Raw genomic sequence first — 22,853 nt, 5'->3', positions numbered from 1 at the left:
GAAGCACTTTCGTCAAACAGATTTGCATGAGGCGCACATAGGCTTCATATTTACAATACATCAAACGCTTCATAAAGATCAAGTGAAAGGCACTGCGTCGCACGAAATCGTGTGCATCTCGTGGATATATTAAGTGCTCTCCACAGGAACGACATAGTGCTGCGAATCATCTATAGCCTAGTCACAATTTTTTTCGAAGTTATCATATAGGTGACCCAAACTGAATTGTGAACATATAAACTGTTGAGAGCATTTGTTAAATTTGGCCATCAATTCACAGGAAATGCGGTGTGAACCCATAAACCGTGTTGTACTATATATAGTTGAAGATTATTTTTAAAAAATTGCTACTTCACTTCTTCACGCAAATTATATAACAGGTATGTCGCGTGCAAGGGCCCGAACTTCTTAAAAATCTCTTAACAGCCATGTTAAAAATAAATTCGTGGAATATTTCTATTTCTAATTAAAATGTTCACTCTATCAAATGTAGCTAATAAGCATTACTGCGTTTCACGTACGAGGCAATTCCGAGTGTTGAGTCCGAAGAGGCTGAAAGTCCCGCTGCGAGTCCGACAGCGACACCTTTCAATAAGCGGAAACCCTCAGAGCGATGCTCTTCCCAAAGGCGCTCTCCGCGTTCCATATATTCGACGAGTGCTGATACAAGGGGATCCCCTCCAGCGCCATTTTCGTATAGCAGCGACGTCCGTGAAGTCAACGGTGCACTACCGATAGGAAAAGTAGATGTCGTAGGCGAAATTTCCTGTACATAGTTTATGCAGAGTACGCAAAGACAAATGATGAATTTTTAGGTTAATATATGGATGACTGGCCTTGCCAGATATAAAGATTCAGATTATTCGTTTCGTTCCTTTTTTTTGTCTTTTTTAATTCATATAATTTAATAATTTAGAAAGTGAAATGTGTCCAATTCTCGTGGTCTAGTTGCAAACTGAGGAAATAACTTAGTCGATTAGTTTGAATTGGGTTCAAATTCTGTCAGAGGCTGTTTTTTTACGTACACGCTTTATTTATTTATGCTTTAGCCATTGCATTCAACGATATCAAGACGCACTTTAAGTGACTATGACTAATACTTTAAGCCATAAAGCTTCACTTCCTAAAGCAATTAACTTTCAGAAACTCTATTTGAGCCTGTAATTCTTATGTCGTTAATATAATCCAGTAGTAATTTCGTGCCGTTAAGGAAAACAATGTCCGGTCTACGAACGTTCCGTTAGTACCACGGAATCTTTATATATACGTGTTAAATGCGCTGGACATGAATGCTCTCCATGTAATGCTCTCAAACTACTAATTACAATTACAGTCCTCTCAAGCTATGTTCGATCCCATTTTGAAATATGATAAACTGGCCTATCGATAACTAACTCACATCATCTGAAAGGATTTTCGCAAGACATAGACTTCTGTACATTCATTTACCAGCTTAACGTGTTGTTTTTGGTAGAATATTCATCAAAAGAGATGGTATGCAGCCGAATGCAACAAAATGTCCGATACCACCGATTGAATTGAATACAAAAATCCGCATGCAAACTTCATAGAAAGATATAGTTTATTATAGATTTTATAAACGCAAGCATTCGCTCGAGAACGCCAGCTAGTACAACCTTGGCTGTTTGTCCTTTGTCCGCAACGATTTGATGCTTCATGTCTTTAGTTTCTTGTTCAATATCGCTGTTTTCATTTTCCCGTTCACGTTGCTGGTCGTGGATTACCTTTTCAGTGGAAATCGTGCTAGTCAAACTGTCTGTCCTCTTACTTAACGTACTCAACGATGGTGACTCCCTTCCATCCACGGTACCCTTTTCAGGTGAAAAACTTTTCGACTTGGTCCGCACTGGAATATCCTGGGTTTCCAGTTTCGAATTAAGCGTCTTCACAGTCGAAACGCTTACTGAGGACTTCGCCGACTGAAAGACGAAGTTAAAATCAATTAACTAAGTAAACAAATATTGTATTAATAATACCTGTGGCTTTTATCAGTATTTTACAGTATCATTTGTCGTTTACCAAATGTCAACTGCAGAAAAATACTCCGAACCGATCAACGATGTGCGCGTCCGGCCAGTCACCTTTTCAGTGTCCGAACTTCTCGAGCGTGTATCCTGCGAGACACTCTCAGAGTCCTGATCTCCTTTCTCGTGTGCAGATGTTTTACGGAGTTTTTGTAGAGGCAATGTGCTTAGCCTCTTATAGTCAGCACTTGAACCGTCATCACGACCTTTAAGCTCTGCCACCGATATTGTCATCTGACTAGAGGCCGATCGAGAACTTTCTTCATTTGTGTAGGTAACTGACTTTGCCTCACTTGCGGTTTGGGCAGATCCCGAAGTCATGCTACCTTCCTCCTGAGCACCACTCTCGATCAGCAACGCATCTTCGCTTGGCAGAGCTGCAGACGCTAACGTGCGACTCCTTGCTGGTGTTTTGGTAAACTGAGCTGTGGGCAAGGGACTTCTCAAAAGTTCTGTAGCCTTGCTGGGACTTTCACCTAGAATGTGTAGTCTAGTTAATAGTTTTCTCGATTTCTACTGATTATAGGGGCAATGTAATAGCACTATTAAAATAGGATTAAATCGCAGAAGGGAAAAAGATACGCAATCTTATTTCTTATTTTATATCAGTTATTTTAAAACGTTTCGAACCATTTCGTTAGAAGGAAAACAAACTGTATTATAACCGCTGCCCCAATTTGGGGATTAGAGTGTATATCGTAACGAATCGTCAGATATATACAATCCATTGCCCAGCATGTCTTCATTAAAACGATTTTCTGTCGTAGGGAGGTCGGGAACCTACATGCTTGTCTTTACACATTAACCGGTTTATACCTAACTATAATTTTAGTAGAAATGTGGACCTAATATCATATTCGAAAGGCTCAACGCATATTTTATAATTAACTATTCACCGGAGAGACGTCTGACCTTTTGAAGTTGACATGTCCTTTTTGAGCAAACTCATCTCGCGGGACTGTTGCTCAATTTGATCGAATGCCTCTTGAAGGCTGCGGCGCAACTCATCGACAAGCGTGTCGTTAACCGTTGGAACAGCAGAACATGGCTCAACAGGCTCATCGCCTCGAGGAGGGCTTTTGTATTGATCCTAATATTAAACAATAGCAAACGTGTGTATTTTCAAGTAGCTCTTTGTGGATCGATATATTTGTTTATCAGTTACACGTTAATAAATCAGATTTCAGTCTTCAAAAACAACGCTGAATTCGATTAGTTGGAATACTATGAATGTGCTCAAGGTCTTTGTACTTAAAGGATGATTTCTTTGAACAAGCTTATGCATCATCAATTATAGCAGTTTTCTTAAGTCAATTAAAGAAATTAATGACTTTATATCATGTGAAGTGCTGACCTTACTTTCAACAAAATTTGTTTAGCAAATTTAAACAAAGTAGTATAGATACTAAAAATCAGCACTTTCAAACGGCCGCTCGGGTAGGCTGAACTCGAACCGTGAGTCAGTTCCGGTTATCATATTTGTGTTGGCAAATACCTTTTTCAAGAATTGATTGGCTAAATTGGTCTCCTTGGCGAACGCGTAGCACTGAGCACGTGAAACTTCGCTCATTTTTAGTAAGGTGTCATTACAATCCTCCAGGAAATCTAATTCGTTGCTGACGAGACAACTGAGCGTCACTGGAGCGAAGCGTTTATCCTCTTGTACATTTTTAGGAACTACATTTCTTGTGATACGCTTTGGTTCGTTTACTTCTTTTGAATCTTCTAATGCAGCCTTTTCAAAACTATCCATAAGATTTCTGGATACATTTAAGCGGCTCTTAAATTTTGAACTTCTGCGGGTCACATCCAGCTCTTTCAGAACTCTTTTCGCTTCTTCTAGGATATCGTCTCCTTCGATTACACTAAGTGCACTCCAACTCCTTGATGTTGCACTAATGCTACCATGACTGTGTCTTAAACCTGACTCCCTAAGGATTTCAACGGAAGAATCCTGGTTAATATTGGACTTGTTTTTGCTTCTTCTTCTAGTATCCTCAAGGTTAGCATCTTGCACGTGTACCCCCTTTGACGTCACACAAGAGTTATCTTCAATTTTTTGAATATCTTTAAGAACTTGTTGTGCTTTTCCGATGTTCATTTCGGATACTTCCAGCTGACGGAGCACCTGTCTTGCTTGAACGATAGCACTATCATCTATCTCGCTAATGGCAGTATCCGAAGTGTGAGGACTAGAACTTTTTTCCTCTTGCTCTTCACTAGATATGTGCGATAAGTCGAGATTATTAAACGAAACTTGCTCTTGGATTGTGCTCCAAGGATGTTTTGGAGTTGATGAATGCAAACCAGCGACGAGGTATTTATCGCGCCATTCATGGATGAAATTTGGATCTCTTGCTACAGATTCGGTCTGCACAGCGGTCTCAACTGAAACCCTGGGTTTTGTAGGAACGTTTAACTCCATAACAATGTCCTCGCAAGGAACCTGTAAAGGAGAATGTTCACTAGGTGAAAATAAGTATTCCTTAGAGTGTCTCAGTGTAGGTTGAGGCCGAGGGGTATGCTGAAGACCATTTTGAAGCATTATGGGCCTGGGACGGGATGGAGTTGTTTCAGCGGATGTCTTCAATGAAGGGGCTGCAAAATACATACAGAAACGAACAAACATACAGATACACACCACAAACAAAGAACATAAACACGCAACATCGTCTAATAATTCTTGAACATAATAACACAAGAAAACAACTAATTGTAATTTTCGCCGACGTAAATTCATTATTCATTCTAATTATGGGTGTTATTCCAACTAATATTTGCATACACTCAATCAAACAGATGTGAGTTGAATACAGTTAGCCGCAAATTTGACCGTTATAGAAATTCAGATCCCAAAAGAATCATGCATATCCGCTCGAATTAAACTAGCTAAATTAGCAAAATGAATAACTCCAAAGACAACACTACACAAGACGAGAACAGCAAAATTAAAACACTGCAACATCAAAATTTAAATCAATACTCGTTTATTCTACATAATTTGATTAATTAGCTATTTTCAGCCCAATACTTTTTCTTAACTACCTGAACCATCAGTGGAAATCTGTTCGACCACAAGTCTGCTTTCGCGTAAACCCAACTTCACAAGAAGTATTTCGAACTGTCTCATAGCTTTCTCGAGTCTCTCTTTCACTGGCATATCCATTGCTACATATTTTTCGAGGGCTTCATGTAGATAAAGTTCTTCGAATCCACACTTAGATAAAAGATCCGTCACACCTCGGTCAAAATTATTTAGAAGTCTCGTGAAGCGATCCAGCTCAGGGGAATTAGCTGTAAATGCACAAAATCGCATATGTTAGAATATTTAACTCTGTTGCCTACTTAATATAGAAAACAACGTTTATAGTAAAATAACATTTTACTCAGGATACACTCGTGATTTTGTGGAACGTTTGTACAGAAATTCTTTCTGATCCTCGACTACTTTCCGATGAAAGCATTTTTGAAAGGCATTGCGTACGAGAATGATTGCAATACGTTGTAATCAATTTGTTATGACAGTTGGAGGCTTTCTTAAAGAATGACCAACGAAAAATATTCAAACAAAAAGAAAGTTCGAGATTTAGTGCTGCTTCTTTACTTTTCATATTTTGAAAAACGCGCTTAGCGAGATTCGCCTCTGTAGCTTTCATTACAAAATATAACGTAGAGCCTGTATTTAAATGAGACCTTTTTCTGCTGATTTTTGAATGGAATAAAATAGATGCATAACTCTCATACGCACCAAGCGAAGTCGCATCCAGATTGTTAATTTACAATATTGACGCACTATGCCATTTTCGGTTATGATACAGGTATAAGAAATCCAGCGAAGTTTTTACACACCAGTATAGGAGACTTGTAACACTCTATACACTGAGAAGGCTGACAGTTAATAAAAAGAAAAATATTACAAGTAATTTGTGACGAGTATTGAATCTCATATTAGTATTAGAAGTATTACATATTGCTTTTGAGCTTCTTGTTTTTCCTTTTGGACTTTTTGGTAACTTGGGATTTTTGAGACTATTAACCTAAAATGTAAGTCCGCTGGATTCTTCATCTCTGGCATGTTTCAACATATTCAAGTATCAATATCGTGTCACTCACTCTTGGTATGAAAGCACTTTCGCAAACCTAGTATATACATTCTTAGAAATGAGCGGATTGAGCTATTAATTTAAGCGGTGACCAAATCAAGCGGGAGTTGATTGAAGACGCATGTCTGCGACGAATATCTTTGTCGGCACATGCGGATGACCATAATTCCCACTCCAAATATCCTATTGATTTATGTGATCATGCTGTAATCAATTGTAATTTTCCCCATGGTGATCGCGTTGTTGTAGTAATATTAGAAATACAAAACTGGCAATAATGATAAAGCTAATTCTTCCTTGATGGACAATAATTTAAAAATCACAACAAACAATGTAAACGTATTAGACAAAGTACTCTGTCAATGAATTTTAGTTGCAGGTTCTAATTCTGTTTTACTGCTCTGCATAACGTCGACTTCTACTTACCATGTACGTGTTTTGCTGTGAACGCAACGTTGGACAAGTTCCTGGCGACCTCTGCAACTTCGCTTGCCAATTTAACGGGTTGAGAAAGAGGTTTAAACTCGGTGAGCGTTCTACCGCTCCTGTCACTATCAATGGGAAGTTTTTTCTCTTTTCCAATTTTACTGCATGGAGAAGACAAAAGCGGCGCATTCCGCCTTTCCATTAGTCTTCGCCTTTCTAATCTTTTGCGTTTCATAAACGCAAGAACCTCGCTTCTGTTGTATTTTCGCACCCGCGGAGGCTTCGGCGTTGTTGCCGTCATTCGAGTCAAGCTAGCACCTTCTGTCAAAGGGACATACATCGCAATTCCCTTACTTACAGTTTTTTTCGGCGGCGACGAATGAACTCGAGTGGAAACAAAAGGTTTTTTAGCCTGCTGCGTTGCTGGCCGTTGTTGCTGTTGTTGACACGGCATTTGATATTCCTCAAATAAAGGATCATTTAAATTTTCTACTCTATCTATATAGCTTGTAGAAAAACTATGAACGTTACAAGGCCCTACGGACTGTCGTCCACTGTTTGACGCACTGATTGGCGGAATGCTATAAACTGGTGGGGTATGAGGTGTGGGTAGACCGCTTCCCGATGCTTCCGATCTGGCCTTCTCCATTGGAGACAGATTGGGTGATTCATACTCTTGCTGCTGCTGGAGTCCCTTCTGTATAACTGGGCTATCATTGACTGGCTTGAAACCCTTTCGGTTGTTGTTAGCGAGATGTGATGTAGCATAATTTTTCCATACAAATGCCTCTTTTATGCTCTTGGATTGCAACTCTCGCGGGGCTCCTTTCCGTGCGCGAATCTGAGGTACCTTGGTGATCACGTGGTAGGTATTTACCAGTGGCTTCACCTGAAGCAGATCACTGCTTCGAGATCTTTTAGGTGATGGCGGCTTCTGTTTAGATGATTTCCGAGGCAAATCGCATTTCTTCGGTGAGGGGTCCGATTTCGAGCGACACAATCGTGGAGGCGTTGTTAATCCAGTGCTACGCTCACATGCCGTCGGAGTCCTTGGTGTTTGAGGACTTCCTAGAGGGGCTCCATTTATATTGGGACTGCGTTGTGTTGTTGAGGTTCGTGATGACGGCGGCGTTTGTTGACTACAAGTCAAGGGTGTCCTGGGAGTTTTAGACGGGGTACTTGCGCTCGGTGACCTACTCGATGCTCGTGGACTCCGTGAGGTGCTCGTGCAGGCCGCCATACGAAATCTCGTGCCAGATTCAGTTCGAGATTGCTGTGGTGAAATGCTTGGTACTGAACAAATTTCATGCGAGCGGGGTCGTTGTGGACTACCCACAAACGTCTGGGTACCGCACACCTGGCTCTCAATCATCACATGAGACTCATTAGAGCCCAGATTAGAAATCTCGGTAAGAGACTTTTCACATCGCAACTCCGTTTGCACAAAGCATGGCTGAGAACTACACGAGACCATAGTCTTAGCCGATACCTTTTTCTGTTGTACAACCTGCCTAGGTTGATATGGATCAACGTTAACCTGATCATCTTGCAGTCCTGCAGTGGTCTGCGTACGCAGTGCTTTTCGCCTTTTTTGACGTTCTATAAGCTCTAGGAGGCTCTTCGCGCCACGGACTGAAATTAATCAATACGAATTTGGAAACACTGTTGACATAGCTGCACATTAACATTTTTTCATTACTGGAAGCTGCAACAAGGATTATTGTGCTTGTGCCTTTTGGCCAGATTTAGCAAAATATAGAAGCAGTTTCTTTGTATGAGAAAAGAAATGGATACGTTTTCATATTAAAAGCAAGCTGATTTCCAGGCAGTTTGGAATTTGAATTGAATTGTAATTAAGATTAATAAAAAAGTGTTTCCGAGAAATCAAAAATGCATGCTAGAAAGTTAACTAATTAAAATTAATTAATTTTTCTCAAAAATTAAAAGAACTTGTTTTATATAATTACATGATCTAAGGGCTAAGCTATTTTTTGTTGCCGCCGAATGAGAACCCGGTTTATTTAAAGCGATTTATGTCAGTTAAACCTGTTACATTGCTAGCTGGAAAAAGCGCATCGTAAGATTAGACGCCCTTTTAATGTATTTGCGTATAATAATAAATGTAATCTAAAATATGTATTAATTATTATTTTAATGACCATGCAATTTTGATGCTCAAATCGTTCACGTCTATAATTGTTAAATATTTCTTTCTTATTATAGCTTACATGATTTTAAATTTGAATGAAAAGAGAACAACATATCTCGAATAGTTTGCTCCGAGGAACCTTAATATATTCTCAAATGACACCTATAATAAGAATACCAAGTAGTTCTTTTTCCTTCCAAAACAGTCGGATATAACGCATTTTTCTCAAGCAAATAGTTCAAATACTCAAAACCCTTTTCTTATAGTGTTCTTATAATAATGAGCCTATAAATTAACGAATTTGAGAAGTGTTCCCTTCACTTAATTAGAATACTACGAAAAAATATATACTTATTCTTGGTCATTTTTTTATTATCCTTTTTGATGCACAACTCACTTTTCTGCTGATGTCTTTCTTGTCCTGGGGGTATATTTTCCTCCAGGGTGTTTCCCAAGTGTGTCATTCTTGCGACATATCCTGTAATAATGGAATACACAGTACGTTTCCCACAAAAGATAACATTCACATGTTAACCGATAAACGAATAAAAAATGGCCTCCTACAGTACCTGGTGTACGTAGTGTGTGCACATACCAAAAACATCGAATCGAAAGATCATTGAGATGAAGTTATCGAACCTGTATTTTATTTTTACAGTTCTGCGATACCCCATATCTGCTCGGGCCCATCAGGACGCGTTTGCTCAAGCCGTCTATAATTGTTAGTCGACCCTTCAAGTACACGTGGTTAGATCGTGTACAGTGCGGGGTTGCTGTTTGAATATAACCATTCCCTACCACACACGTACACATACAGAGTTGATGAACCAACCGTTGTCAAGAGAACCCCCCTTGTACAATGGGATTGGCGGGTCTCTTTTGAAACCCAAATGCTCACGAATCTGATGAACCTAACTGTTGCTGGGACGTTGAATAAACACCGCTTCACGTTGCCCTTCCACACTCCCTGCACAGATTTCAAGTTACATGGTACAACAGTGTATCGTCAAAGGTACAACATAAAACGATTCGTTTATACGCAATTACCATATAGCAAACAGAATTTTCATTTAGAGATGCTCCCTCCAAGAGTCTGGCGCGTTTTCAAATCGCAAAAGAAAACAAACTCCCCTTGCTACTGGTCTGCCCACCGGCAGCATCGAGTAATGTCATGTCTAGTTGTCTGCTATTGGGTTGATGTTTACTCACACCCTGGCAAATTTCTTTGTTTCACGAGGCATGTTGTGTGGAGCGGCACTTGTGGTTGCATTGCCTTATTTGTCTAGCTGCTAACAACTGCTGCGTGACAGTAGCGCGTCGATTCGTTAAACTTTTGTCTTCAATCATCTTTGGCTGGCGGTCATTTGGGTAAATCGTCGAAGCGTTATCGTGTTTGCTGCAATATCTGACAAGCGAGTGACAAGACTCCTTTAGACAGTCGTCATGGCACAACTCGGTACCCTTAACCCCGTCCAAATTCTCAACCAACAGGCAGAAGAAGAAAAGGCAGAGAATGCGCGTCTGTCATCGTTCGTTGGCGCAATAGCCATTGGAGATCTACTAAAGTCCACGCTTGGGCCCAAAGGAATGGACAAAATTCTATTGTGCGAAACATCGCGTGATTCGAAAGTGGAGGTGACAAACGATGGGGCCACGATACTCAAGGCGATTGGTATTGATAATCCTGCCGCCAAGGTTCTCGTGGATATCTCGAAAACGCAGGACGATGAGGTTGGCGATGGCACAACCTCGGTTGCTGTCTTGGCCGCGCAGCTCCTACAGGAAGCTGAGAAGCTGGTTGGTATGCGATTACATCCGCAAACAATTATTGCCGGTTGGCGGAAAGCTGTAGTTGCGGCACGCGCTGCTCTTGAGGAATTCTCTCAAAATCGCTCGAACGATGAAGCGCAGTTTCGAATCGATGTTCTTAATATTGCGCGCACAACCCTTGGATCGAAGATTTTATCTCAGCATAAAGACTTTTTTGCACAGTTGGCCGTCGATGCCGTTATGCGTCTAAAGGGCAAATCTAATTTGGACGCAATTCACATTATCAAGAAACTCGGAGGAAGCATGCTTGATTCTCACCTCGAGCAGGGTTTCTTACTCGACAAAAAACCGGGCTTGAATCAGCCGAAACGTGTGGAAAAGGCTCAAATACTCATTGCTAACACACCCATGGATAGCGACAAAATTAAGGCAGGTTGCATTTAGCTATTGTGTTATCGAATTAGTTACTAGTTTCCAGTTGTTTCATAATTTGGATGGACAATCTTTGTTTGTTTTCATTGATGTAGGAAAGTTGCGGGGTAACTACTGACGACGAACATGTGATCGAAGTTTCTCGAACAATTAAAAGTTGCGTTTATTTTTGTTTCTTTTAGGTCAATTCTTTCATAAATTTTGTGCTGCATGGTATGAATGAATTGTATCAATAAAAAAGTTTTTTTTGTGAATTGCTCTAAAAATGAGAGAGTTTACACGGGACCTGTTGCATCACTGTTTCTGTACTGCTTCAGACGAGTGTTTTAGTCGTGTGGTGGTGCTTAATGAGTAGATTTTTTTATAAGACTGTAATCAATTTGGCTGCTTTCGACTCAATCAGGGCTCAGGACGAATGTTGTTGGCCCACGATTTCATATCGTTTAGAAAATTCGACACACGCTAAAGTAAAGATGGAAGATCTAGCAAATACAAGTTATGTGGTTGTAGTTCTCTTAACATCTGTGGCCCGTGAGACATTACATGTTGACTATACATGTTCTCGCGGTATGTGTAAATGCTTTTTTATTGGAAAATTAATTAAGATATTTAGGAAAAGGCGAGAACGAATTATTTAACTATTCTTTTATAAGATTTTGTAGGACTTAGATATGTATATGTCATTATTAATCATTAATCGATATTGGTTCTCGCTAAGTTTACAGAAAGCTTTGTTATTCCTCGTTTCACTTGCAGGTGTTCGGTTCCCGTATGAAGTGCGAGTCGATCGCTAAGGTTGCTGAACTCGAGGATGCTGAGAAGCTAAAAATGAAACGCAAAGTGGACGCGATTTTAGCTCACAAGTGCAACGTGTTCATTAACCGTCAACTAATCTACAATTATCCGGAGCAACTCTTCGCTGATGCTGGTGTTATGGCTATCGAGCACGCCGATTTTGATGGCATTGAACGACTCGCTTTGGTCACTGGCGGCGAAATCGTATCGACGTTCACCAGCCCAGAAAGTGTGCGGCTAGGTACGTGTGATGTTATTGAGGAGGTGATGATCGGCGAGGACAAACTATTGAAATTCAGTGGGGTGCCGCTCGGGGAAGCCTGCACTATCGTGCTTCGTGGAGCCACCCAACAAATCTTGGACGAGGCTGAACGCTCGCTGCATGACGCTTTGTGTGTACTCGCATTTGTCGTCAAGGAGAAAAAAATTTGTTATGGTGGAGGTAGTGCAGAGATGCTGATGGCCGCAGCCGTCGACAGCGTCGCGCAGACCACACCTGGCAAAGAGGCCCTTGCCATTGAGGCATTTGCTAGGGCGCTTCGCCAACTGCCAACAATCATTGCGGACAATGCTGGTCTTGATTCGGCACAGCTGGTATCGGAGTTACGTGCTGCACACGCCAATGGCCAGAGTACTTTCGGTATCAACATAGCTGATGCAAAGATTGACGACATGGAGAAACTCGGCGTAACTGAAGCATTCGTGGTGAAGCGACAAGTTTTACTATCGGCATCAGAAGCGGCCGAGATGATCTTGCGAGTAGACAGCATTATAAAGGACGCTCCCAGAAAGAGGGTGCCGGACAGAAGCCACTAAAAGGACTAGGTAATTAGTAGGCATTCTGTCGTACTGTTGATTTTGCTAATTCGGTGTGCGTACCGTCTTTGCCTCAAGTAATGACCCTATTACTAGCAACAAAAAGAAACATCGAATCATCAATGAACACCTAACTTAATATGACCAACTTTCTTCAACTTTCATTGTGCACATGATTATAAGGTGTACATGCTATCCTTTAAAAAATATGATTCGCCGCTTCGCTCTGAAAAAGGCGGAGCGAGAGGTTGCATTGTTGTTTAGGTGCCGTTAAATATCCCTGTACGACTGAAAAGCCTGCTGAACCAGACTAGGGCTGCTTGACTGAGGAAAGCAGACTGACTACTGTATTGTGCATGCAGAGCCTTCGAGAGCCGGCTAATTATTTATGCGTGCATGGTCCAAAACGCTTCTGCTTAATTTTTATATTATTAAAAATAACACAAGCAAACAATCAACGAGTCCTCTTTTTACTTTAGAAAAAGTACCTATTTTTTCATTTAAATAATTCGGCTACGCTCTAAGCGTATAAAAACAATAATATAGCAAGAAAAAAATAAGAACTTTGCGCTAATTTTGTTAACACGAATTTGAAGAATACGGTATAAGTGTACTATTTTTCTGGGTCGCTTAGTATATACGATGCATTAAACTAGTAACGTTCATTGTTATTTGACTGATACCCTTAAATTGATACTTGAATCAATATAGACACCCACAAAAATACGTCAACTAATAATTAAACAATCTTCTATCGAGTACCTTGCAAGCATGTAAATTATATCAGGTGCAGGGTAGAAGCATAGACAGGACCCTGAACGGTGTTCTCATGTAGACATTCAAGAGCGTTCGGATGTATGTAGTTCTTCTTGATAAAAATTCAATGTTACCTTGCCTAGTAATGCTTACGATTACTTTTTTTTATATTTCACTATGTTATTGATAATTTAATCTGTTCGGGCGTACCGCGTCTAGTTGGCTTTATGAAGTTTGTGTGATTACTACATATAAAGACAAAAAACCCTTTTAAGTAGCGTAGATAAAGTGATGTTACGATAATAACGTGTATTTTTATTGCAACAGCTGCCAATGATCTAACTGAAGGTTAGTGTATGATTTTATATATTTTCTATATATATTTAAGTGCGCATCCTCTCTCAAAAGTTGTTACTGAAGATAATTTGATGCTTTGACGGAACTATTTGCAACCCATATATTTCAACAAGAGAAAGAGCGTAAAGCTGTCCGTTCTCGCTTTTTTTCATTATGAAGATAGGTCTCGGTTGGGTTTATCCTTTGAACAGATTTTGGTTTTTAAAGCGGTGTACCGAAAGTAAGCTGTATATATAGACAGCCGTCCGTGTGCACCGATGCGGAAACCACTTGTACTGTTGCTGCATTTACTCTACTTCTTTCCAAACCGCTCTTCAACCATGTACGGTCTAGACGCGAAATGCAAGTCAGAAGGACTCGTATTATATTTGGACTCCCTGAGAAAGTTCACTAAGTTTAGCAGAAAGGCATCTGATCCGACGAACTTGCGTTTGTCTGCTTCTTCAGAGGAACAAGTATTCAATAAGGGGCGCTACGTGTTCAGACTCTAGCTATAGATATAAAAATTAATATAGAGGAAAACCAAATCGCTTTTCTATTTGGTTTTAAGGTATCATAAAGGTCATTGTTTCAGATAGCGTATTTCAGATAGGTAAAAACGCACGTTATAATCCAACATAAACTAACATTTATAAAATCTTTAAATTTATTTTTATATCCTGTAGTATATGAAGAGTACATGAAAGTCGACAAAACTGATCACATCGTCCTGACTTCTGCTCATCACTCTAATCCGAACTGCTGCGAAAACGTTGCTCCGTTAGGACGCAGAAACTTAGGGTTTTTGAAAAATTAGGTGATCGCAATCAAAGGTGTGGCGAAAGCAAATCGAAGTCGGTAAATATATCACGTTGCATTAATTTGTCCGGGGTACGTAATGCGGCCTTAGCTTATCGCCCTAAATGCCCTTAAGTCGTGCCGTCGCAATACTCATCTGTTGTCATCTGACCTATAGTTTGTGGCGTTGCAAAAAGCGATAAGGAATTCTATTTGGTTTATCTAACTATAGGGCATCAAAATCTTATTTTGATATTGGGGCCATACAGTTTATAAACAGGCCTATTAGCTATACCACGCGGCCACTATAGAACGTTTGCGATATTTCTTAGGTTCTATTAAATGTGGGCTTACCTCCCGCAGATTATAATACTAAAGATTGTTTTCTGCAACGTAACATATTTAAGGAACTCACTATAACGATATTTCAAAAGCATGAAAGATCATACTTGATTCTTGCATTGTGAAGCGCATAAAACAGTTTACCAGCTATAGATAATTGGTTTTTGTATTGTTGCTTTCACAGAGCATAACTGTAAAGAAAAAGCCACTTTCGTTAGGTGTCCCTGCGGTAACACATTTGACCTAATTATCACATGATGTCAGACTTTAACAGTTTAAATTAAGTGAAGAATTGAAAGAAAAAGTGAATTAAGCGAAGATGATCTAATTAAAGAAGACGTAACGATTTCATTGTCACTCTATACCATCTCTTAATATTTGGCCTAATTTAGATTAAAAATCAAACTAGTCGACGAACGTCACTGCTGAAACTAATGGAGTTGCTACTGAAAGCTCAGCTAAAATATGTAATATGAAACTTGCAGTGAGTGTTGAGCTTCACTAGGTTAACAAATACGAAGCTTTTATTAGCTGAAAAATTCGTGTTGAGGTACCCAGAGTTAACATCTATTAGGCAGATTCTCTCACAACGATATTCTCGCTAGTGATCAGTTCAACTTTTTTTAAACCCTTCCTCACTGCATCTGTACTTCTGAGGCTGGTGCCGTTAATATTTTTACATCTTGAATTTTAATTGACAACTAAGAAATGCCTACTGCTTTATATGTAGCATCTTCAAATATACCCCAAGGCAGAATAAAACAATTAATTGAAGAACCCCGTTTACCTTATAGACGTACCGTTCAATTTGACGTTGCTAAGCAATGTCGGTGTTCGATCAGGTCGTTCATTAAAACAACCGGATCCTCTCTTCAATGAAAAACTGACGCATCAAGACGCTGACAACGGATCGTGATTACACTTGCAGAAGACAGCAGTTTAACGGTGAATCGCTAGAATACGTTACGTTGCGCATTACATTGAAACCCTCAACAGTGTTCCCTGGCAAATTCAATTCCCGGCCTGTTTGATTGATGAACTTTTCTATTTGTCCGGTTTCGGCTGCACTATATAATTCCGAAATTATCACGTGCATTATGTATATCTTTTATTGAGAAACACTATTAGTTCAAAGAGATCTAGAATTGCTTTGGTGTATATTGAAATTGGGCATAAATTATTCAAGCTTAATAGTGGGTTTACGCAGAAACCAAGCAGATGACCCCGTGTTTCCTAGGAGTTGACCGCACCATCGATGTTAGATTCACTTTGAAATGGTTGAGGTGACGCATTACGTCAATTTCAGCCAAGTTAGGGCTTCTTAAAATGCAACCTCTCCTCCGTTCATTAGCCGGGTTATGTCTCAGATACGCTGTGGCGAAGCCCATGTCATTTTATAGCATAACTGTACTTCGATTCTATCCTTACGATGCATTTTGAAAGTTGGACCGGCCTGTGAAGCTTTTTAAAACAAAATGAGATCCTTTAATGTGCTCCGTCAATTTATTACACACGTCTTGAATTTCAAAGATTTGAGTGCCTTGGTATGACCTAATGCAATCGAAATACTTGGGATATTTAAGAAAATTGTTGTCGTTTTTGTAACTGAGACGATTTGTTTTCAGGCCAAAATACTAGAACATCGTAAATTATGTCTATATAAATGTAGGGAAAGTGCTTAACTGTGACGGAAAACGAAACCAGTGCAACTAGCAGGAATCGGTTATGTACCACCGGTAAAGTGGCAACCGGGTAATACCAAACCCACCTATGCTCGGTATCAAATCTAAGCCACATGAAGTTATTTAGGTTCGTGTAGAGTTTCAAGCTGGCATCCGAACCTAAACCAATGCTTAGCAGCGGTATTGGACGTGAATATTAGTCCGCATCTGATGTTGGATTAGGGAGAGTATTAGTAACAGACCGAGTCCCCGGTTAATCCCTGGGGTTAACTAAACATATACACAGATAAATTTGGGTGGCTATCTATTAAAAACATAACGAAGTGATAGCTGCGACATGGCAACAGACGATTTCGAACAAGCCGATGGGAAAACGGGCTTGATGGGGTAGGGTAACTGCTGTTAGATTGACTTATAGCTTACGTGAGGCTGTGAGACGTGTTTAACTTTGTGTCATGTTAAACCAATAGCAAAACACCTAGATAAAACGGCTGGTACCAAAAGCAAAGTTGGTTCAATAGTCGGTAAGCATCATTATCTTGATAAAGGTTTTTTTTTGAGAATCGGGTTAAAATAAAATGCATTTGAAAAGCGCTAAGCAAGGTACGATATCTACTCCACGACCCTAAACGGGCTGTGATCATATTTACTTTGCTTTCAAACAAGACAGAAGAATTATTTTATTTAGCAATATAATTCATTTAGAAGAGAGAAATTCAGGAATACACGCAAGCAACCACGATCCACTACATACAGAAGCATCTTCGATTCTGACGGGTCCGTTAATGTCGTGATTGAATAGTCATACAGTTAATTGATCTACTACCATAATTTAGAAATTCGGGACAAAATGTCGCATGTTCCGGAAGTTGACTTCGAAGACGTCGATGTTCGGGAGGGACTTGATGCTCTTGAAGTTCCTTCCTGAGTCGTAACACTTGTAAAATCGTCGGATGTAGTTGTTACAATTCGAGGTCTAGAAGACCCCGAAGCTCTAGAAACCCGCGTTCCTGTTGACGACGTTGGCGAAATTCCGGATTTCTCTTCGTCGGTTTTCTCCTCAGTTCCATCCGTTTCTGTTGTTTCATCCGGTAGAACTCTTGCAGGACCAATTTCCAGAGTTGCTGTATCCGTTATCTGCTAAATGCACAAGACTATTTACGGCATTGGAAACGAAGATGAACTTCGTAACAATTAAGACTCTACAGTCGTAAAATAGACCGATTTCTCTCGGCACCTCGAGAAAATGGCTGGCTTAATCTCACTAACATCTACGATCATACATTGAAGGCCGGCTTCTCAATCCACGTATTGCCCATGCAGACATTCCTGACAATGACAATGCCAAGGTGCAGCGTAACCAAGAAATATGCAAGATGTGCGAGTATACAGCTTTACAGATGCCAAACGGAGCTGTCACGGCCAAAACAAAAAAAAAAAAAAAGGCAAAAACCGACCCGCGCCCCCTACACTATTACTGGCAAACAAGAGTGAAGAAATGAACGAGACTCAATTTGTTTATACATTCACTAATATATTTTCTTTGCATGCGAAACATATCTATGTTTTTGGATACTTACCAGAAATTCAGTTTAATTGCTAATTAATTTGAGCAAAGCAAGTAAATAGGAAATTTAAAAAAACGAGAACTTAAGATCGTACGACGATATTCGAGGCTGCAAGGTCACGTAATAACTGCAGTGTAAGGTTTATGAATAACGTGAATTAGTTTAACAGAGCTCAATTTATGAGGTGCGACGGGTTAAATCAACAACTCAAAAACGCGCAGGGCATGCAAATTATATTTATTACTCGACTTCTGGCTACGATACCCCTGCCGGTAGTTTGTTAGAAGAACGTGACCGTGTGGTTTTGATGTTTAACGATTCCCGAATCGATTTAAGTCTAGTGGAAGATGCAAAGTTCCCCTTAGTCGGGGGCTCAATCGAAGGTATTTAATGTTAACTTTACAGAATATAATCTGTTGCGCCTTACCTCATCATCATCGGAGGTAGTAGTATCCTTGAAGTCAATAAACCGAAGCAGCTTTTGTGACAAGGTCAACGGTATATCTTCATCATCGCTTGAGAATGGTTTTAACCGCGACTTACCACCCTGCCCAACCGTATTCAGGTTCATTGTCCTCGTTCCTTACCCCGGAGCACCACAGAAAGATGTAAATTGTGGCGATAACTAAATTATAAGTAGTAATGTACGAACATAAATTGCTTCGTGTTAGCTTAGAGGCATTAAACGTTTGCCGGAGTTTAAAAAAACGAGAAAGTTATTTAAAATCCGATCAAGCTAGCTGATATAGTATCCAGGAATCAAATGCTGATTTAATAACTGCATAACTCACACATATAGTAGCCGTGTATTAATATTGTTCAATTGATGCACCACTTAATATTTGTAACGCTTACGATTGTCAGCGACAACTTGGCTTGACGCGGTAAATTCGCCCTCGCTTAGCGCAGGTTCGTTGTTATAAATATAAATATCCATTCTCAACTGTAGCAACTGTGTACATTGTTGAGCAGACCAAAAAAATAGTTGAGAAGTATTTAAACACCCTGCTTTTGAAAAATCAAATTAGATATTGTGGTACTCTCCACGTAATTCTCCATGACGAAACCCGATGTCAAAATCAAATCGTGTATACAGAGAAGGGGTTAATGACAATTACAAACTTACATTGGAACTAAAGCCAAAGATTCTGAGGGAATGGTTTTCCTAAATACAAATTAATTAAAAACATTTAGCACAGGTTTGCTCGCATGGCTAATGCGGACCGAATAGTTACCTAGTCTTGAGGGCCTTTTTTTAACATGATTTGCAATAAAACACAAGTTGAATAACCGGAGGCATATTATATGCCTCAGTTTGTATTAAAAATTATATATATAAATCACTTTTGCACATTCGTCTAATCAGTTACGATGGAGGACTTCGATTGGCGCAGCTCTATGATTGTAACTTAGGTGCGCCTGTATCCAAGCAAAAGGCAGACGGTATTAGAAACGTACCTTGAAAATACTCATATCCGGTTGGATCTCACTATTTTATATGTTTCGATTAACCTACAATAAATAGTATCCGCTATCGTTCACGGAAAAAATATAAACCGCAGTTTTGATAGTACAACATATGTAACATTTTTAAGTTCTCGCAATACGAATGTATGTGTAGCATAGTCAAAAATAAAGTTTACTTCTGAATTCCTGCGTATTGTTGAACATCCGTTTTTTGTCACCCTTTACGAAGCTAATTAGCTATGGTCATCTTTGCACTCAAATATCTACATCTGCAAGAAGGCAAAACAACTGTTCTCAGTATTGCGCATATGTACCTAAGTTCGCAGCAAGATTTACGAAGCTGATGAAGATTGATTGAGTCTTTGTGCACTTCCACAGAAGAAGCAAACCTTCAAAAAAAACGAAACGAGAAAAAGAAATTTGGCTAGATACCTAAGATATCTGATGCCGGAATACAAATAAGAAATCTCAACTTGCAGTGTTGTTACTTTTGAAAAGGAAAAGTTAACATGCATTGATGTGGCGCATTGCTAATGATGTTTCTTGTATAGACGCCGCTAGCTATTAGAGCAACGACGTAGGGCTTGAAGGAAATTTTCGCAGTCGACAGTGAGCAGAACGATTTCTGCGTTTGTATAATGTATAATACTTGTATTATAGTACAAATAAGCGATTCTTGCAGCCGTGAGAATAAGGCTACTATCCAGGGTTGGCCGTTATTACTGACGTTGTATGATGAATTACAAACATGATGTATTTGTAGGATCTATAGGTAAGTATCCATCTTTTAACAACGGCTGCCCGAAGAAAAAGTAAATTGTTACGGATACCATTATTATTACTAGTGAGGCAAACCGAATGTAAATAAGGCATTTTTTAATCTATTTCAGCCTAAACTTAACTCATACTTGAAGTTAAAGTTAACTACCGACGCGCTTGATAGCCAAGACCTGCTTAAGTTGAGCCAACCCATAGATAACCTGATGGTCGCCTGTAAGGTAGGTTTGGAGAAACGGGCTGATTTGTCACGAAGTAGCGATGTGGGGAGCCTCAAGATTCTGTGACTCCAACACGAGTCAATCAACTGGGAGACAACTGGCAGCTTGGTCCTTTCATTTGCCCACCTGTGCAGATGGTGGTTTAGCTTATTTTGTAGAATGCGGCTTTTCGCTGTCTTTTTTTCTTAATGCGTGTATCACGTTGTCACACGAGGTCCAACGCCTTCGACAGCTATTCTGGTTTAACAAGCGGATGATGCATTTTGGGCGTTTTCATGCATTTGCTAAACCCAGCAGCTGTCCTGTGCCAAGCACGAACCAATATAAAATTAGATTAGCTAGAATTCACCCTTCATTTGTCTCGTGACTTTAGGTAATTATGTTAATGGCTATGAAACAACAACAAAGAGTTCAATGCCCAGCTCCGGGACAAGTATAACACGATACTGTTGTACCCTACGTAATTGATATTATGCAATATACACCACGTTCCGCGAGCGGTAAACATCTGGGGTCAATATTGCCCATAGAAAGCTAGGTTACGCAATAGAGCGCTTACGAGTGAAGCATGCGTGTATTAGCAAATCAAGTAATATATATAATTTGCGTTTATAGCATGCTGGCACATCTAAATACGTGTCACACATCATACTCACAAAAAAATCGCATTGATTGTTAATGTTAGCTAGTGCGGCTAGCAAAACTAAAAGTACTAAGCTTCCAAATATCGGACACAAGACGAGATAAGCCAAGTAGATCTTGTAGGACTCTCTGTGTATATCATGAGGGTTAACGATCGTTATTATGTCCGCTCCGTGAAAGTAACTCCAGTACAACAAGAATTGCAATACCACTTAGAATCGATTAACTTTGTTTTTCGATATTTAAGAATATTTCTTGCCGGAACCTGTTACGATGCTATATGTATTTTGTATGTACGGCTGCACTATAGATAATAAAGGCAACTCTTAACAATAACCTTAGCAAATTCTCTGTAAGGTTTAACAAGGCAGTGCATGCTTAGTATATAATAGTCTTACTGTAAATTGATTTTTCTCCTATCGACTAAATTTGAATTACTATATCATCAAAGAATATTTTTTTATGTACAACTCTGTACTACTGTCTGAATGCTATAGAATTTAAATAAGTCATAAGATAGATTTTCAGTACAACGAATGGGGGTATATATTAAAAAAAAAAAAAGACTATATTTGGGAAAAACATGTTTCTGATTTTTCGTAGTGTGTTGAGTAAACTTTTCGTAACTGGACAAGATCATGAAATTAAGATGCTAATGAAATACTGAAAAATTGCGAGGCAAGTCAGCAAAGATAATGAAGTAGCTTGATCGATTTATGAATGACTCGAATAATGCGACCCTGAATCAACCGAAACAGGTCCATAGGAGAACTAATACGAGAAAATGGCAGTAGAACAACACTAATGGCAGCCACAAAGTATTACGTATTGTATCATAAGGCTACATAACGATAGCAACGAGTTTGGAATCAGAAATTGGTTAAGGCTGACCTAGAATGAGCTGATTCTTGATCGGAAGGAGTAATTGCATACGCGTACAAGTTATGTGCGAGAAATACATAAACAAGTCAATGAGCTCTATTGTTTGTAGGTAAAAATGGGTGAACATAGCACATGCGCTAACTCATTGCTTGTAATCGAATAGGCTGAATTTGGATAGCTACCTATACCGCGTTGTAATGCATATATGGATGCAAAAGACCATGTTATTTCAATTACCGGACAGTGTACAAGCACATCCAATGCCTGAATGTACTAATGGTTGAGTTCAGATTAAGCCAAAGTTTCAGACCAGACTCGTGGACATCGTTGGTATCAAGAGCTTGAACATGGCAAGATTTGAGTCTGCTAATAGGCCTCTCTTTTGGAATTGTAGCTGCCGAAATTCACGGGTGTACGTCTGGACCCGATCTTTTACAGCTTGCGATGTCTTGCAGGCACCCATCAGGGCCTTTTGATTTGTAGACTATTACTGTTGCTTAGGATTAGGACTCGATAACAAACCAGCATACCGAGATATTCATCGTAGATTAATAATTGATCGCACTTTATAAAAGGACCCCGCTGAAAGACAAACTAATGGTTTAAAAGGACCCCGCTGAAAGACAAACTAATGGTTATAGGAGACAGGCCACCATGAGTTTATAAAATAAAGGAGCACTTATTATAGCTAGAAGTAAGGTCTTTCTTCAATAGGCTTGTTTACTCAAGATGGTTAGCTCTTACACAGAAGAAAATAAAAAAAAAAAAAATTTGCAGCACCAAGTCAATTCAGGGGGTTACTTCAATCTATAAACCGTAAAGGTGGCCTAATATAGTCTCTCTGTA

General features: G+C 39.6%; 4 protein-coding genes and 1 long non-coding RNA gene across 11 annotated transcripts; 2 read left to right on the top strand and 3 right to left on the bottom strand.

Moving 5' to 3' along the window:
* Nucleotides 1-65: 65 nt before the first annotated feature.
* On the top strand, nt 66-870 carry LOC111270937 (uncharacterized). Of its 2 annotated transcripts, none has more exons than XR_002686550.2 (2): nt 66-380; nt 494-870. It is a non-coding gene; the product is annotated as an uncharacterized LOC111270937 (long non-coding RNA). The 2 variants fall into 2 exon arrangements; XR_002686551.2 differs by having other exon boundaries at nt 79-380; nt 525-870.
* Nucleotides 871-933: 63 nt separating this feature from the next.
* Nucleotides 934-4,692, bottom strand: LOC111270935 (uncharacterized). Its single transcript, XM_022851422.2, has 4 exons — nt 3,541-4,692; nt 2,958-3,135; nt 2,103-2,521; nt 934-1,940 (listed from the first exon to the last, which is right to left on the bottom strand). The coding sequence occupies exons 1-4, from the start codon at nt 4,672-4,674 to the stop codon at nt 1,566-1,568; spliced, it is 2,106 nt and encodes a 701-aa protein (XP_022707157.2). The 5' UTR covers nt 4,675-4,692; the 3' UTR covers nt 934-1,565.
* A 317-nt stretch (nt 4,693-5,009) lies between these two features.
* LOC111270931 (uncharacterized) lies at nt 5,010-9,832 on the bottom strand. Of its 4 annotated transcripts, none has more exons than XM_022851418.1 (4): nt 9,771-9,832; nt 9,121-9,201; nt 6,575-8,206; nt 5,010-5,339 (listed from the first exon to the last, which is right to left on the bottom strand). In XM_022851418.1, exons 2-4 carry the CDS (start codon nt 9,185-9,187, stop codon nt 5,083-5,085), a joined length of 1,956 nt encoding a protein of 651 aa, XP_022707153.1. In that variant the 5' UTR covers nt 9,188-9,201; nt 9,771-9,832; the 3' UTR covers nt 5,010-5,082. The 4 variants fall into 4 exon arrangements, with proteins under 4 accessions (XP_022707153.1, XP_022707154.1, XP_022707155.1 ...); XM_022851419.2 differs by lacking the exon at nt 9,771-9,832 and adding an exon at nt 9,640-9,744; XM_022851420.2 differs by lacking the exon at nt 9,771-9,832 and adding an exon at nt 9,363-9,494.
* A 92-nt stretch (nt 9,833-9,924) lies between these two features.
* Nucleotides 9,925-12,990, top strand: CCT2 (chaperonin containing TCP1 subunit 2). The gene is made up of 2 exons (XM_022851421.2): nt 9,925-10,922; nt 11,682-12,990. The coding sequence occupies exons 1-2, from the start codon at nt 10,167-10,169 to the stop codon at nt 12,534-12,536; spliced, it is 1,611 nt and encodes a 536-aa protein (XP_022707156.1). The 5' UTR covers nt 9,925-10,166; the 3' UTR covers nt 12,537-12,990.
* A 4,105-nt stretch (nt 12,991-17,095) lies between these two features.
* Nucleotides 17,096-20,070, bottom strand: LOC111270934 (uncharacterized). Of its 3 annotated transcripts, none has more exons than XM_086972698.1 (3): nt 18,810-20,070; nt 18,446-18,643; nt 17,096-17,590 (listed from the first exon to the last, which is right to left on the bottom strand). In XM_086972698.1, exons 2-3 carry the CDS (start codon nt 18,587-18,589, stop codon nt 17,273-17,275), a joined length of 462 nt encoding a protein of 153 aa, XP_086828824.1. In that variant the 5' UTR covers nt 18,590-18,643; nt 18,810-20,070; the 3' UTR covers nt 17,096-17,272. The 3 variants fall into 3 exon arrangements, with proteins under 3 accessions (XP_086828824.1, XP_086828825.1, XP_086828826.1); XM_086972699.1 differs by having other exon boundaries at nt 18,874-20,070; XM_086972700.1 differs by having other exon boundaries at nt 17,096-17,587; nt 18,810-20,063.
* Between the last annotated feature and the right edge of the window lie 2,783 nt (nt 20,071-22,853).

This window comes from Varroa jacobsoni, unplaced genomic scaffold (assembly GCF_002532875.2).
Source record: "Varroa jacobsoni isolate VJ856 unplaced genomic scaffold, vjacob_1.0 contig00207, whole genome shotgun sequence".
Lineage (NCBI taxonomy): Eukaryota > Metazoa > Arthropoda > Arachnida > Mesostigmata > Varroidae > Varroa > Varroa jacobsoni.
This window is presented reverse-complemented; position numbering and strand designations above follow the sequence as displayed.